At 41.7% G+C, this 15785-nt stretch overlaps 1 protein-coding gene across 2 annotated transcripts in view; it reads left to right on the top strand.

The window, feature by feature from the left end:
- LOC124721308 (extended synaptotagmin-2-B) overlaps positions 1 to 15785 on the top strand; it is a 192070-nt gene that overhangs the window by 128226 nt on the left and 48059 nt on the right. For both annotated transcript variants that reach the window (XM_047246219.1, XM_047246220.1), the window contains exon 10: positions 11704 to 11752. In XM_047246219.1, coding sequence (XP_047102175.1) covers positions 11704 to 11752 — 49 coding nt within the window. The remainder of the gene's footprint in view (positions 1 to 11703; positions 11753 to 15785) is intronic.

Genomic DNA, 15785 nt, shown 5'->3' on the forward strand with positions numbered 1-15785 from the left:
ATTAAAGAGATACCTCTGTAGTTGTTACAATCTTTTCTGTATCCATGTTTAAAGATTGGTGTGATTACTGCTTTTGTCCAGTCTGATGGAACCTGTCCCGACTCCCAGGCCATTTCAATTATCCTGTGTAGCCATTTAAGACCTGACATTCCACTGTATTTGATGAGTTCCGACTTAATTTCATCCACCCCAGCCGCTTTATTGCACTGCAATCTATTGACCATTTTTTCCACTTCCTCAAATGTGATCCTATTTCCATCGTCATTCCTATCCCATTCTACCTCGAAATCTGAAACATTACTGATCGCATTTTCACCTACATTGAGCAACTCTTCAAAATATTCCCTCCATCTGCCCAAGGCATCCACAGGATTCACCAGCAGTTTTCCTGACCTGTCCAAAATACTTGTCATTTCCTTCTTACCTCCCTTTCGAAGACTGCTAATTACACTCCAGAATGGTTTTCCAGCAGCTTGACCCATAGTCTCCAACCTGTTTCCAAAGTCTTTCCATGATTTCTTCTTGGATGCTGCAATTATCTGTTTGGCTTTGTTTCTTTCTTCAACATAACTTTCTCTGTCTACTTGGGTTCTGGTATGTAACCATTTTTGATACGCCTTCTTTTTCCTTTTACAGGCTGCCTTGACTGTATCATTCCACCAAGCTGTTTGCTTCATCCTACTTTTACACACTACTGTTCCAAGACATTCTTTAGCCACTTCTAGTACTGTGTCCCTGTACCTTGTCCATTCCTTTTCCAATGACTGTAATTGACTACACTCAACTAACTGGTACCTTTCTGAGATCGCTGTTATGTACTTGTGCCTGATTTCCTTATCCTGAAGTTTCTCCACTCTTATCCTCCTACATATGGACCTGACCTCCTGCACTTTCGGCCTCACAATCCCAATTTCACTGCAGATTAAATAATGATCAGTGTCATCAAAGAATCCCCTGAATACACGTGTGTCCCTCACAGCCTTCCTGAATTCCTAATCTGTTATTATATAGTCAATGACAGATCTGGTTCCCCTGCCTTCCCAAGTATACCGGTGAATGTTCTGATGTTTAAAAAAGGAGTTTGTGATTACTAAGCCCATACTGGCACAAAAATCCAAGAGTTGTTTTCCGTTCCTGTTGGCCTCCATATCCTCTCCAAATTTACCCATAACCTTTTCATACCCTTCTGTTCGATTTCCAATCCTGGCGTTAAAATCACCCATGAGCAGAACACTGTCCTTGTCCTTTACTCTAACAACTACATCACTGAGTGCCTCATAAAAACTATCCATCTTATCTTGATCTGTCCCTTCACAATGCGAATATACTGACACAATCCTAATTTTCTTGCTAGACACTGTCAGATCTATCCACATCAGTCGTTCATTTACATACCTTATTGCAACTACGCTGGGTTCCATTTCTTTCCTGATGTAAAGCCCTACACCCCATTGTGCTATTCCTGCTTTGACTCCTGACAGGTAGACCTTGTATTCTCCCACTACCTCTTCTTTCTCACCCCTTACCCGAATGTCACTAACAGCTAAAACGTCCAGCCCCATCTTACTTGCAGCCTCTGCCAGCTCTACCTTCTTCCCAGAGTAGCCCCCATTGATATTAATAGCTCCCCATCTCATTACCATTTGTTTGCCAAGTCGTATCTTAGGAGTCCCTGGTTTGTCAGTTGGAGGTGGGACTCTGTCACCTCCAAAGTTCCGAGGCATTTTGCTGTGATTGTTGCCAGCATCATATTTAAAGTACCAGGGAAGCAGGTTGCTAGCCTTACTTGCCCCGAGTCCCATTGGGTTTTACCCCTAACGGCTGAGGGACTAACCGGTGGATTTGGTAGTCTTTGCCGTATGAGCGCAAAGGTGACCACGACTCAGAATATGTCCGAGATGCCCAGCCTTATTCCAAAGTAACTGGTATCCCGACTGTCGGGACCACTTACTTGGCCACTCACACATTGCCCGTGGTTCATGAACTAGGACATGACTACAGGAACCCACACCATGAACCACTCAAACTATCACTTAGCCTTAAAACATTTGTGCACTCCACAAGCCCTCTGCTATCTGAGTAAATGCTTCCTGTGTATAGTGCACACCTGACCTGCCAAGGAGAACCCTACAGTTCTCAACCTCACAACACAGATCCAGAAATCTGCAGCCAATACCATCATAGAATTGAAGGAGCCTCTTGTTGAGGCCATCCACTCGCCTTCAAACCAAAGGACCCTGATCAGCTCTGGGTATAATACCACCCTGCTTGCATCCATCAACAAGGCTAGGGTGACACGGGCCACAACCTGCAGATGACTATACCTTGCACCCCCAATAGCCGTAGGCAGGGCCTCCTCCACATCTTAGATGAGATTCCCCAACAGATGTACCAAGCACATATTCAGTTTCTTTCCAGCCCCTGGACACTATTTTCCTATGCACCTAACATTGGAGCTTTTGATAACCAGTAAACCCCTCACCCCATGTGTCTGTTTGCACCCCGATGGAGGAGCTGACGCCTGCCCATCCACAGAGTGAATGGATAAAGCCAGACTTCCAGACCCCACATTGACTTTGACCTTCAAACAGTTTGAACTTGTTACAACCTGTCGCTCATCCTGCAGTGAAGGCAGATCCTCAACTTCACGTACACTGTAAGGTGCATTGGTAACAGAACCTCTGAGTGAAACAAGCGATACCTGTGGTGTCCCATGTGATGCACCAGTCTCTCTGCCACTGCTACACCCTGAGGCAGCAGCCTGCAGATGGTTGACCCTGGCCTGCACCGTATTCATCTGTTCACAAACTGCAGCCAGCTCCTCCTTCATCTGTACACAGCACATGCACACCCTGTCCATCCTGCTACTACTAATTTGAGAATTAAACTGGAAAAGCCCACAGAAAAAGCTAAATACATAACTTGCTGCTCTCCCAATGTGTCACAAGCAGCCAATGGAGCCTAACAGGTCTGTTTGCAACAGTCACAAGTTGCCGAAAACAAATGACAACTGCTCTAGAGAGTGCATGAATCTACCCTACACAATTGATTAAAATGCGGGACTACTCCTTTTAAATATACAAATGTGCAAAGGATTTAAGAATGAAACTGTAAAAGCATACAAAAAAGTTAACTGCATAATTTTCTACTGTCCTGTTGTGTCACAAGTGACGGTAGTGTTTTGTTAGTTTGCTAGTTTCCAAGGAAGGACATTGTCTTGTTTTTATACCTGTAGTCTAATCAGCTATTTGGTGAGTGGCTACCTTTACACCTTTTATTGATAATTATCCGTTAAGGAACAAGTAACCAGCCAAAGAGTGGTCCAGACACCAACAGGCCCATAGTGATCATCCAAAAAGGTGGTGTAGTGAGAAGGTACACTGCATGATCAAAAGTATGCTGACACCTGGCTGAAAATGACTTAAAAGTTCGTGGCACCCTCCATCAGTAATGTTGGAATTCAGTATGGTGTTGGCCCACCCTTAGCCTTTGACACCTTCCACTCTCGCAGGCATATGTTCAATCAGGTGCTGGAAGGTTTCTTGGGGAATGGCAGCCCATTCCTCATGAAGTGCTGCACTGAGGAGAGGTATTAATGTCACTCAGTGAGGACCGGCATAAAGTCGACGTTCCAAAACACCCCAAAGGTGTTCTGTAGGATTCAGGTCAGGACTCTGTGCAGGCCAGTCCATTACAGGGATGTTATTGTCGTGTAACCACTCCACCACAGGCCATGCATTATGAACAGGTGCTCAATTGTGTTGAAAGATGCAGTCGCCATCCCTGAATTGCTCTTCAACAGTTGGAAGCAAGAAGGTGCTTAAAACATCAATTTAAGCCTGTGCTGTAATAGTGCCGTGCAAAACAACAAGGGGTACAAGCCCCCTCCATGAAAAACATGACAACACAATAACACCACCGCCTCCAAATTTTACTGTTTGCATTACACATGCTGGCAGATGATGTTCACTGGGTATTCGCCATATCCACACCCTGCCATCGGACCGCCACATTGTGTACCATGATTCGTCCCTCCACACAACGGATTTCCATTTTTCAATCATCCAATGTTTACACTCCTTACACCAAGCAAGGTGTCACTTGGCATTACCCAGCGTGATATGTGGCTTATGAGCAGCCGTTTGACCATGAAATCCAAGTTTTCTCACCTCCCGCCTAACTGTTGTAGTACTTGCAGTGGCTCCTGATGCAGTTTGGAATTCCTGTGTGATGGTCTGGATAGATGACTGCCTATTACACATTATGACCTTCTTAAACTGTTGGCAGTCTCTGTCAGTCAGCAGATGAGGTCGGCCCGTATGCTTTTGTGCTGTACATGTCCCTTCACGTTTCCACTTCACTATCACGTCAGAAACAGTTGACCTAGGGATGTTTAGGAGTGTGAAAATCTCAGTACAGACGTATGACACCATATCAACTGACCACATTCGAAGTCCATGAGTTCCGCAGAATGCCCCATTCTGCTCTCTCAAGATGTCTAATGACTACTGAGGTTGCTGATATGGAGTACCTTGCAGTAGATGGGAGCACAATGCACCTAATATGAAAAACGTATGTTTTTGGGGGTGTCCGGATACTTTGGATCACATAGTGTAATTATTGTATTCATGACAAATGCTGTACTGGCTGTAGGTGGTAGAGCTGAGCTCTGTATTTGCAAATCATAGCTGGAGATGTTGCCCAAGAGTTGTGGCAGGATCAGTATTTATTGTTCCATCTGGGGCCTCACAATGTGATAACTTGAGGACTTAGATTTCGCATCATGATATTGTGGTGGTCTTCATATTTGATAATATATGTGTTTGAGTAACTTTTTTTCATTTTATTTCTTTTTTTAATCAAGAATTAGAATACTTCCTGTGTGTGGTCTTTCCTTGATGGTAATCTGTGGACTACCAGCATAGTGTCTTCTGCCGTAGCACAAAGGTTCCCGGCGTTGTGTATCAGGCTGTCTGACATGGCTTGTAGTAACGCCTTCCATAGACGAACAAGCACTATATTGCATACAGATATAATATGTTGTGGCACGGCTGCAGTCCTTTGGCAGTATGTATACCATTTACATTAAGGATATTTTATATTAAGGGTGATAATACTTAGCCCTAAAACTCATTTACACGCATCTCGAGCAGTGGCGGGATCTTTGAGAGTTATGAAAAACATTGTGTCATGGTGGCCCTATATGGAATGAATTTTGGAGGACAGCAAAGAAATGTGTCGTGCATGGCATATCAGTAGTCCACTGTGGCCCCGCTGAGCAGAAGTCTTAAATGTAGTGATTCTGACTTCATGTTATTGCATTTGGTGGAAGCAAAATGACATAGTACACACATACATAGGACGTTACATGTCACTGGATATTTGACAGGTTATAGCCTATCTGCTGGCAGCGTGAGAGAGACTAAAGTTCAGACTTAGTTCAGGGTAATATCAAAAATGAGCTACTGGCAACTGACAGGTGCAATTGGAATGAACATGCACATAACCCCTCCCTCTCCCCCCCCCCCTCCCCCTCTGCCGCCTCTTTGTTGGGGGGGGGGGGGAGGGGGGGTTATGTGCATGTTCATTCCAATTGCACCTGTCAGTTGCCAGTAGCTCATTTTTGGTATTACCCTGAACTAAGTCTGAACTTTAGTCCATTGATTCTTTATATACTGGCTAGAATGACTTAGTCTTCCATTCAGTGTCTGCACATCTGTACCTTTGATTGAGTGTGATTTTATGTATTTTTTTCCTCCTAAGTAAAACAATTGCTTTTTTAAAAAAAAAAAAAATCTGGAAAGGTGAAGATTCAGCTGTGTTTCAAAATCTTTGTGGCTGTTAAATCAGCTTCAGCCATTGCAACAACTAATATGTAAACACTTCTCTTCTGTTGGAAATGTAGACAGCTACATAGCTATACTTTTGAACATCCTGTTTTAGATGCTTTCAGGGTACTGTTGCCCAGTGTTATGGTGACATTATTGCATCTGATTATTGTTATTGACCTTTATATTGGCATGGAAAATTCGTGCATGCTTTAGTCAGCTTGGCATGAATTTTCTTACTATTATGAAGAGTAATCTGTTTTGTTATAAGTCTGTATCTTGTGTCCTTTTTTAAGCAGACTCCTCATCTGTGGTGTATATGCTTGTGCTCTGATAGCTAATGTTGAATAGCTCTAACATCAACATTGATTTCTCTTGCCCCTTTGACACACTCAAGGTGATCTTTAAGGTAAAGTGTCCTGCTAGGCGCTTGCAAGATGAAAGTGCTGTTCGGAAAAGCTGTTAATAATTGGTGTAATAACTTGTGTTGTTGCCTTCAAACTGAAGATTGATTTGATGCAGCTCTTCATGCTAGTCTATTCTGTCTCTCTTCATCTCTGTGTAACTACTGCAGAATTTGTATGTAAAGTAAATGCCAAATAATTGAAACTGATAATCTTTTCTTAGCAACTTTCCAGTACAGTACATTGGCCTTCTTTCCAGTGCAGTTTGGTAAAATTTATTTTCTTTACTCAGATTTTTGTTTTTCTATAAACACTTTACGAGAGAGAGAGAGAGAGAGAGAGAGAGAGAGAGAGAGAGAGAGAGAGAGAGAGAGAGAGAGGGAGGTATGGAGGGTCTTCAAATTTTCCGTAATATCAAGGTGATCAAGAAGTTTCTGTTCATAGGGTGCACAGTTCAGATACAGTATGCTAATCAGGCAAAATCACTGTGATCATTTAGCCAATCATCCCACCAACGCACTGGGTTGAAGGTACCTGTTTGTAAAACACCCTGTCCTGCTGTGTGAAGAAGTCTGTAACTGCCTGCTGCATATCATTCATCTGGCAGAAATCATCAACCCTTCAAGGCCTTTTTTAAGGGACCAAAGGCATGATAATCACATGGGGAAAGATCAGGACTATATGGCAAGTGGCTGAGTGTCTTGCATTTGAGTGGGCATAACTTCTGCATTACGACTTTTGTGATATGGGGATGTGCGCTGTTATGAATTGCCAGCACCTCTGTGCACCATTCACAGTGGTGGTTTTTGATAGACATGCTGCCCCCATACACATTCTTAAGTCTCTGATGGATTTCTACTGGTGTTTGTCATTCAGAGCCAAGAAAATGAAATGAAATGTCATGTGGCTAGGGCCTCCCAACGGGTAGACCAGTCCCTGGTCCAAGTCTTTTGAGTTGATGCCACTTTGATGACTCGTGTGTTGATGGGAATGAGATGAAGATGAGGAGGAAAATACAACACCCAGTCCCTGAGTGGAGAAAATCTCCGACCCAGCCGGGAATCTAACCTGGGCCCCTTGGTATGACAATCCGCTGACCACTCAGGTATCAGGGTGGACTCTGAGCCAAGGAAAGAATAACAGCATATTTGCTAATACCATTGCCATAGTTCATGTTTCCACATTTACTGCATGCACATCAGAAAGATATGAATGCCACACTAATCTCATGCCTACACGTCAGTGCTTATGTATCCACATCAGAGTTATGCTATGTTGCATATACGCTGCAACAGCGTCCTCTAACAGAAATGTTTTGATGATCACCCCTTATATTTTGCTGTGGGTGATACTGACAGAGCAAGAAAAGAGCAGTGTGTTATGTTAGCCAAAATATTTTCTAACATAATCATGAAAACCAATTCAACTTGTGTCATACTGAAACATTTTTTATTTTTTTCCATTTCCGTCTAATTGGGAATGTGATCTTGATTTTTGTGTGAGAAGACAGTGAGAAACTGTAACCGAGTAATGATAATAGATGTGTATTGGATGTGCAGTCAAACTAATTTTGTAATTAGGCTAATGATTGAAATTCATTACAAATTTTTTGCAATAATTGGTACACAGTTAATGAAACATTCAAATAATAGAAGTAGATCATGTCCTGGTAGAATAAACATGAAAATATAATCTGTTACTTGTAGATATTTTCTTTTGAGGTTTCAGTATAAGCAGTACTTATGGGAAATGGTTGCAAAAATTAAAGCTTTTTTTCCCTTTTTCCTTGCTTTAAGCTCACTGCCAGCATGTCTTTGAAGTATGCTGGCCATGTGGGAATGTTGTATGCTTTTTCTTTGATAATAGTCCATTTCTTCAGTCATTATCCGTCACAGTTATGATAAGTCATTTCTTTGTGGTGGCTAGTTTCAGACAATCGTCTTTGTTTTCAAACCATGGACTTGTGTAATCATACAGTTCCCATCAATGTACATCTGACTAACCAGATGTGCATTATTCCTCACCATTAGCCATTACATAGATACAACATGATAAACCTCATATGAGCATACAGTATGAGTTATTTCCAATCGAATGGAGCAAACTGAAGCTACCCTAGTCACCTTGTAACCTCTTCAGAGGTCTCTAGAAGTAATACTTCAGAGCCTCACATGCAGTTGTTTGTGAGGTTGTCCCACATCGCTGGTAGCGACATAAACATCACAATTAGTATGATCCTGTCGGCAATATGTAGCAACATTTGAACTGGGAGATTATTTCAAATCTAACTGTGCTTGGTGAGTCAACAAACAGTTAAATGTTTAATACAGTCATCTAAATGCAGACAATTGTATCATAATAGAACAGATACATGAATTACTCGTAGTGCAATGGATTTACATTTAGAAAGAGATAATGATACAGGAATTGAGAATCTTGTTGCAACTGAAATGGTATTCTGTTCAAAAGCAGAATATCACCTGACAAATAAATGGTTTGAGTAGATACAATGACAGACCAGCATGTGAGTGAACACCAGCGCCAAAATTCAACTGGAAGACAAAAGTCAGTAATATGATACTAAGCGTGTTGGAATGGAATTTAAACCACTAGGTAGATAGTGTACAAGATACAGAACTTAGGTATCATAGTTTCAGAAATTTAACAGTGAACAAACTTTCAGCCATATGTGGTCTTCATATAATTACGTAATTCTTTCTGAAGTTAAGAATTTAAGGAATGAACAGTATTTAAAGAAGAAAATTTCATTTTCTTTGTACAATGTAAATAAAAACGACTCTCTGAAAATTAGTTTACAAACACTAGCAGCATAACTGGTAATAGAAAATGTTTTGAGAGAAATATGGACTTTATATCATAGGAAATAGTTGGACACATTTTGCAGACCACATTGAGTTTCACAGGCAGTATGAGCTAGCCATATCCTGTTGGAACAACACATCACCTTCCTGCTGCAAAAACAGGAAAACAATAGGTCTAACAACATTCTGCATGTGCCAAGCACTGGTTAGCATCCCCTCCAGAAACACCAAGAGTTGTAGCTTATCACACCCCAGACATTAAGACCTGGGGTGGGGCCAGTGTGTCTTGGATGAATGCACTCTGTGAGACAGCGTTCACCAAGTCTATGTCATATGCACAAACGACCATCACCTGCATGCAGGCAGAATCTACTTTTGTCGCTGAAGACCAGGGCCTGCCATTCCCTCTTCCATGTGATCCTCTGAAGGCACCAGTCGAGTCATGCACGTTGATGCTGCGGTGAGAGGGAAGACGGGTTAGAGATGTGCATTCCCATATTCCTACTTCTAATAACCAGTTCACAGAAGTTCATGTTGACATGTCTCGGCTCACAAACCCTCTTATGTCTTCTGTGATAGCTATCTGCCACTGCTGTCCTTACAGTACGATGATCCTTCTGGGCATCTGTGCTGTGTGGACATCCAGAACCACGTCTGCATGTGAGAGAATGTTCATGTGACCACTGACCAGTATTGTTGCACATCTGATGCAGCATGTCCAATGTCAGTGGCAATTCTCCAAAAGAACCATCCGGCCACTCGGTAGGCTGCAGTTTGACCCCTTTCAAACTCACTCAGTTGCCTGTAGAAAGCACGAGAGCGTCTCAGTGGTATGGTTACCTGTGTGCTTCACATGTTTTCACCAAATTGAGCCTTCTGGCTGTGAGAATTTCCTGTTAGAGGATATACGCAGATGGCACTCTGGTAGCTGTGCCACTACGCTGTCTGTGGTGGATGACATTTAAAACATTTTCAGTACATCAACTTGCATTCAGGTGGCATATGCCATCATCAGATTTTTCATTAGATCATATTTGAAGTCACCTTCCCATGTGTACTGTTTCTTCCTTTTCTGCTAGTTTGCATTAGATCAACTCAGTTGTTCCTTGAAATAACACATTATGTCTTTGTACCCAGAGATTGAAAAGCTGTGTAGAATAAAATGAACTATTTCTTTATGTTCCAAATTATGTAGGTCTTTGGGATATTTCTCATATATTCTAATTATATTCTTGGCAGATCATACACCACCATAATCACTTTTTGCTGTTGATGGCTTTTCTTTTTTTATGTGATATTTGTAGTGTTAATTTGTTCTGTTAAATTATTTGTTGAGTAAGCCATGGACATAATGACTAAGCATACTTTAGCTTGTAACAAATAAGGAATGTTCTGCATTTTATAAGCTAATCAAGGAAAATTTCTTGAGCTTTAAAATGCAAAAGTAATGGAATTTAGTCTTTATTTATTTCCCAGTAATTACATTATTGTATATTTATGGAAATTTTGTAAATACACTACATATTTTTGTGTGTGTTACTTAATCATATTATTAGCAGTTTTTTTCGTGTGTGTAATGTTTCTCACTGTGTGCTTTCTGCATGTTTTCTGTTTAAACAGTGACAACAAATAAGAATGCTTTGATTGTCACTCAGTGTAATTTGTTAAACATTCTTCAGACACATTGCTCTCACTGTACAAATTACCTTTATTTTCTTTCTTTAAATATATGAGTACTGTTATTTGAATAACTATCATTTTTATAGCCTTTAGTTTAGTTATTAGTTCCTACTGATCAAGTAACTTTCATGTACCATAAATGATTTTGTTAATGGGAAGAAGAAGAAATTTTGATTCGGATAGTGTAGAAATATCAGTTTTTATTAGTGTGATCCAATGTCATAGCTAATTTTTCAACTTCATTTTTTTCATCAAATTGTATTTTGCTGTTTAGTTAGATTTTCTCTGCGTATTTTATTTCTTGTAATTTAGTGTCATTATAAGAAACACACTGTATTGAAAACAAATGTGGGTTGTCAGAGGGTTATATCTTCTAGTGTAGAAGGAAAAAAAAGGGTGTAGTCCATAATAAAGAAGACATAGTTTACAAGTATGTAACATTGTGAAAGTAATTGTAATATTAAGATATTTCAGTTTATGGATCTGTCACCAGTAATTGTCTGGGCCTAACCCTGTAACTAATCAGGAAGAAATACTTATCGCTGATAGTTTGAAAGTTATACATGTACTTTATATGTAATTTTATTTGTACTTAATGAGTTTACTGTTACAAGAAATTAAGTTCATAGCAAGTTTCTTATATTTGTTATGCGCTGCTGTATGCATAGTATTCATGTGTAAGCTGTTTTTACATTTAGGTGATTAAAAGTTGTGGGAACTACTAGTTGTAGATTTCAATGTCGTAGTTTTCATGCATCCTTGCATGCAGACTGTGCATGAGATTGGTAGCAGGTTGCCAGATAAATCCATAGCAATGATCATACTCACATTTACACATTATTTGTGGTAATCATGCATTCTGCAATTTAGGTGTTATTTTTAGCTAAATTTGAAGTTTTTATCAATATTAAGAATAATTTATGATCTGTGTTCACGTATAATTAATGGAGCAATTTACATGTTTTCCAGAGCCACTGTTGAACTAAGTCAGGTGACCAAAAAAGGAAAAGTTGGAATGGTACGTATAGCATAAATTTCAAATAATAATATACCTCTCTAAAAGAACCTTGATCTCAGCTTGAACGACTGCTATGTTATCTTATCCATCATGTTATTTACTATGGTAGTAACAAGTGCATTTAAGGAAAATTAGGATTTTCTAATGTGTAAATAGGAGATAAAAGTATCAGTTATTATTACATTAGTTGGGGTGTCAGAATAAAGTTTAGAATGATTTGCTTCATAACTCTATACAGAGAGCTATTTAGTGGTGTGCAGCCTCTACAGAACTTCATGATGACTGAATTGTGCTTTTGATTCCCTATCCCCGCCCCCAAATCCCAAATTTCCTTATAGTAGAAGTTTCCATTGTTAGTGCCTTTTTGTGCTAATTTGTGTGCATTAGGGTGTTAAATAATGTTATTTAATTTTTATGTCATATACTGTATTTGTATTTGATAATATAATGAAAAGGATAGTTGCTACTCACCATATAGCAGAGATGCTGAGTCTCAGCTAGGCACAACAAAGTGACCATCAAACAAAGCTTTTGGCCAAACAGGCCTTCATCAGAAAATCACACACACACACACACACACACACACACACACACACACTGGCTGCCAAGGCCAGACTGTGACCAGCAGCGCATGATGGGAGAAGCAACTGAGTGGTGTGGATAAGAAGTAGGCTGTGGCATGCAGGGGAAGGTATAGTAGGGTAGGGGTAGGGGACGGTAAAGTGCTGCTTGAGGGAGCATATAGGGATAAAGTGGGAAGAGATTATGGCAGCTAGATGCAGATGAGATGTTAGATGGAGGGAGCGGGAGGGATGGGCGGGTGGGGCAGCAGCGGAAAAGGAGTGAAGTAAAAGGACTGTGGGTGGGTTGGTGGAATAGAGGGCTGTGTAGTGCTGGAATGGGATCAGGGAAGGGTATAGGTGGGTAAGGAAAATTACTAATGAAGGTTGAGGGCAAGAGGGTTACAGGAACGTAGGATATATTATGTTTCCACTGTAGGGACTGGGGGAAGGAGACAAGATCTAACAAGTCCTGCATGATTGAATTTAGGAGTGGGGCAAAAGGTGAGGCCTTTGGGAAGGACTGATACTTTTGTGGACCTTAGGCTTTTGGAGGAATTGTTCGTGACTGTGTTTTGGGTCTCTTTGGGTTCTTGATTCTGTATGGTGGTGGAAGGGAGTTTTTGAGGGTGGGGTAAATGTAATAGGTCTGCAAGGCAGGGTTTTCCAGCTGTGAGGGGATTTGGAGGAGGTTTGGATGCTGTTATAGAGGCGGTGGATAGTGGTAGTCCAAAGCAGGAGTAGGAAGTGAACAAAGTGGAGAGTTTTGAGTTGGCAGTTTGCATGCTGCTCTAGTTCCTGGAGGGCGAGAGTTTCATCATGTGATATGGAATCTGGGATTGCATACCAAGAGAATTTTACAGGTGGAGAGGAGGTATTGCAGGGTGGTTTGGGCCTGATTGACATGGTTTTGGAGGACTGTGTTGACGGAGGGTTAAAGACTGGCAAAATCTGAACAGATGGAGGTCATTTTGGAAGGGGAGGTTGCATCCGGAGATGGATAATGTGATGGTAAAGTCATTTGGGTATGTGGGACTGGGTCCTGGTTAGGTATAAGGAAACTTTTCTATGTGGAGCAGATGGATGGCGCCAAGGATTCATAGTGGAGGATAAAAATGTGCAAAAAAAATTAAATAATGTAGAAATACATCTGAAAAAATACACCAAACATGGGAAAATTTGTGAAAAGGATGAAACAGATGAAGTATGTGGAAACAAGATAAAATCTCAGGGAGTTGGCCAATGGTGAAAGGCAAAAACCAACTGAAATCAACATGAAAACCCTGAGAGATCAAAGAAAAAATAAATAAAAAAGATTGTAATGTGGGTTTTAGATCTGTGAAGAAGGGGGCTGAATATGACCAGATTGGGTGAAGTTAGTACTTGCGAGCTAGAATAAGAGGAGGAGGAGTGGGGAAGGGTTGGTAGGGTGATATACAAGTTTATGTGGCCCAGGAAGATATGGAAAATAACACGTGAAAATCTGCGAGGATGACGCAGGAAGAGAGATCAGTTTGAAGGTCTAGGATTAATGACATTAGCAGGAGTAATGTGGGACATTAGATGCTGCTCCAACAATCAGCATAGTTCCTGTAGCCGTCTGTAGTGCATGGCCGAGACAGTTGATACAGTGTGGCTGGTAAGTAGAGCATGCATAGTGGTTTGGAAGGTGACAAATGAAACACAGGAAAGAAGAAGAAGAGGAGGAGGATGGACATTGAGTATGGTAATGCGTTAGAAAATAGTAACAAAGGAAAACAGAAGTAGGTTATGGGATGGAAGAAAAGCCGTCAGGCAAAACCAAACAACGAAAAACCCAGCATGGGATAATGATAATATTATGAAAAGGATAGCTGCTGCTCACCATATAGCGGGGATGCTGAGTCGCAGATAGACACAACAAAAAGACTGTCAAACAAAGCTTTCACCAAAACAGGCCTTCATCAGAGTAGGTAAAACACACACACACACACACACACACACACACACACACACACACACACACACACACGAACACAGCCTCTGGTGACCGAGGCCAGACTGCGAGCAGCAGCAGTGCATGATGGGGAGGAGCAACTGGGTGGTGGGGATAAGGAGGAGGCTGGGGAGGGGAGGGGGAGGGATAGCAGCATAGGGGTGGGGGACAGTAAAGTGCTGCTTGTGGAAGCACACAGGGATGAGATGGGGATAGGGTAGGGCAGCTAGGTGCTGTCGGGTTCTTAGATGGAGGGGGGGGGGGGGGGGGGGGGAGGTGGAAAAGGAGAGAAGTAAAATGACTGGGATGCATTTGTGCAATAGAGCTGTGTACTTCTGGAATGGGAACAGGAAAGAGGATAGGTGGGTAAGGACAATGACTAACAAAAGTTCAGGACAAGAGGGTTACAGGAACATATGATATATTGAAGGGAGACTTCCCATCTGCACAATTCAGAAAAGCTGGTGTTGGTAGGAAGGATCCAGGTGACACAGGCTGTGAAGCATTCATTGAAATGAAGAATGTCATGTTGAGCAGTGTATGCAGCAACTGGGTAGTCCAACTGTTTCATTGCCACAGTTTGTCTGTGGCCATTCATGCTGACAGACAGCTTGTTGGTTGGCATGTGCACGTAGAATGCAGCATAATGGTTGCAGCTTAGCTTGTGGATCATATGACCGGTTTCACAAGTAGCTCTACCTTTGATGGGACAGGTGATGCTTGTGGCCAGACGTGGTGGTGGTGGTGGTCGTCGTCGTCGTGGTGGTGGTGGTGGTGGTGGTGGGATAGATCTTGCATCTAGGTCTGTTACAGGGAACCATGAAGCAAGGGGTTAGGAGCAGGAGTTGTGTATGGGTGGAAAAGGATATTGTTTGGGTTCAGGGGGCAGCGGAATACCGTTGTGGGAGGGGTGGGAAGGATAGTGGGTAAGACATTCCTCATTTCAGGGCATGACAGAAGGTAATCGAGACCCTGGCAGAGAATGTGATTCAGTTGCTCCAGTCCTGGGTGGTACTGAGTCACGAGGGTAATGCTCCTCTGCAGCCAGACTGTAGGACTTTGGGAAGTGGTCAGTGACTGGAGAGAGGAGTCGCAGATATGTTTTTGTACAAGGTTGGGAGTGTAATTATGGGGTATGAAGGCCTCGGTGAGACCCTTGGTGTATTTCAACAGGGACTGCTCATCACTACAGATACAGCAGCCATGGGTGGCCAGACTAGGGGAAGGGACTTCTTGGTAATGAATGGGTGGCAGCTGCCGAAATGGTGGCATTGCTGGTGGTAAGTAGGTGCTGGTGGTTGTTTTTATGTTGCAACACTGGACTTTCATTGCTGAACTGACTGTAAGCTAATTAAATGAGAGAGATCTCATGTTACATCTTAACAGACACTTGTAGTTTGAGAAATATATCTGGGCATAACATGGCAAAGCGATATGAAATGGAATGATCATGTGAGGATTGTAGTAATAAAGGTGAATGGTTGACTTCGTTTATTGG

Source organism: Schistocerca piceifrons, chromosome X (assembly GCF_021461385.2).
Source record: "Schistocerca piceifrons isolate TAMUIC-IGC-003096 chromosome X, iqSchPice1.1, whole genome shotgun sequence".
In the NCBI taxonomy this organism is placed as follows: domain Eukaryota; kingdom Metazoa; phylum Arthropoda; class Insecta; order Orthoptera; family Acrididae; genus Schistocerca; species Schistocerca piceifrons.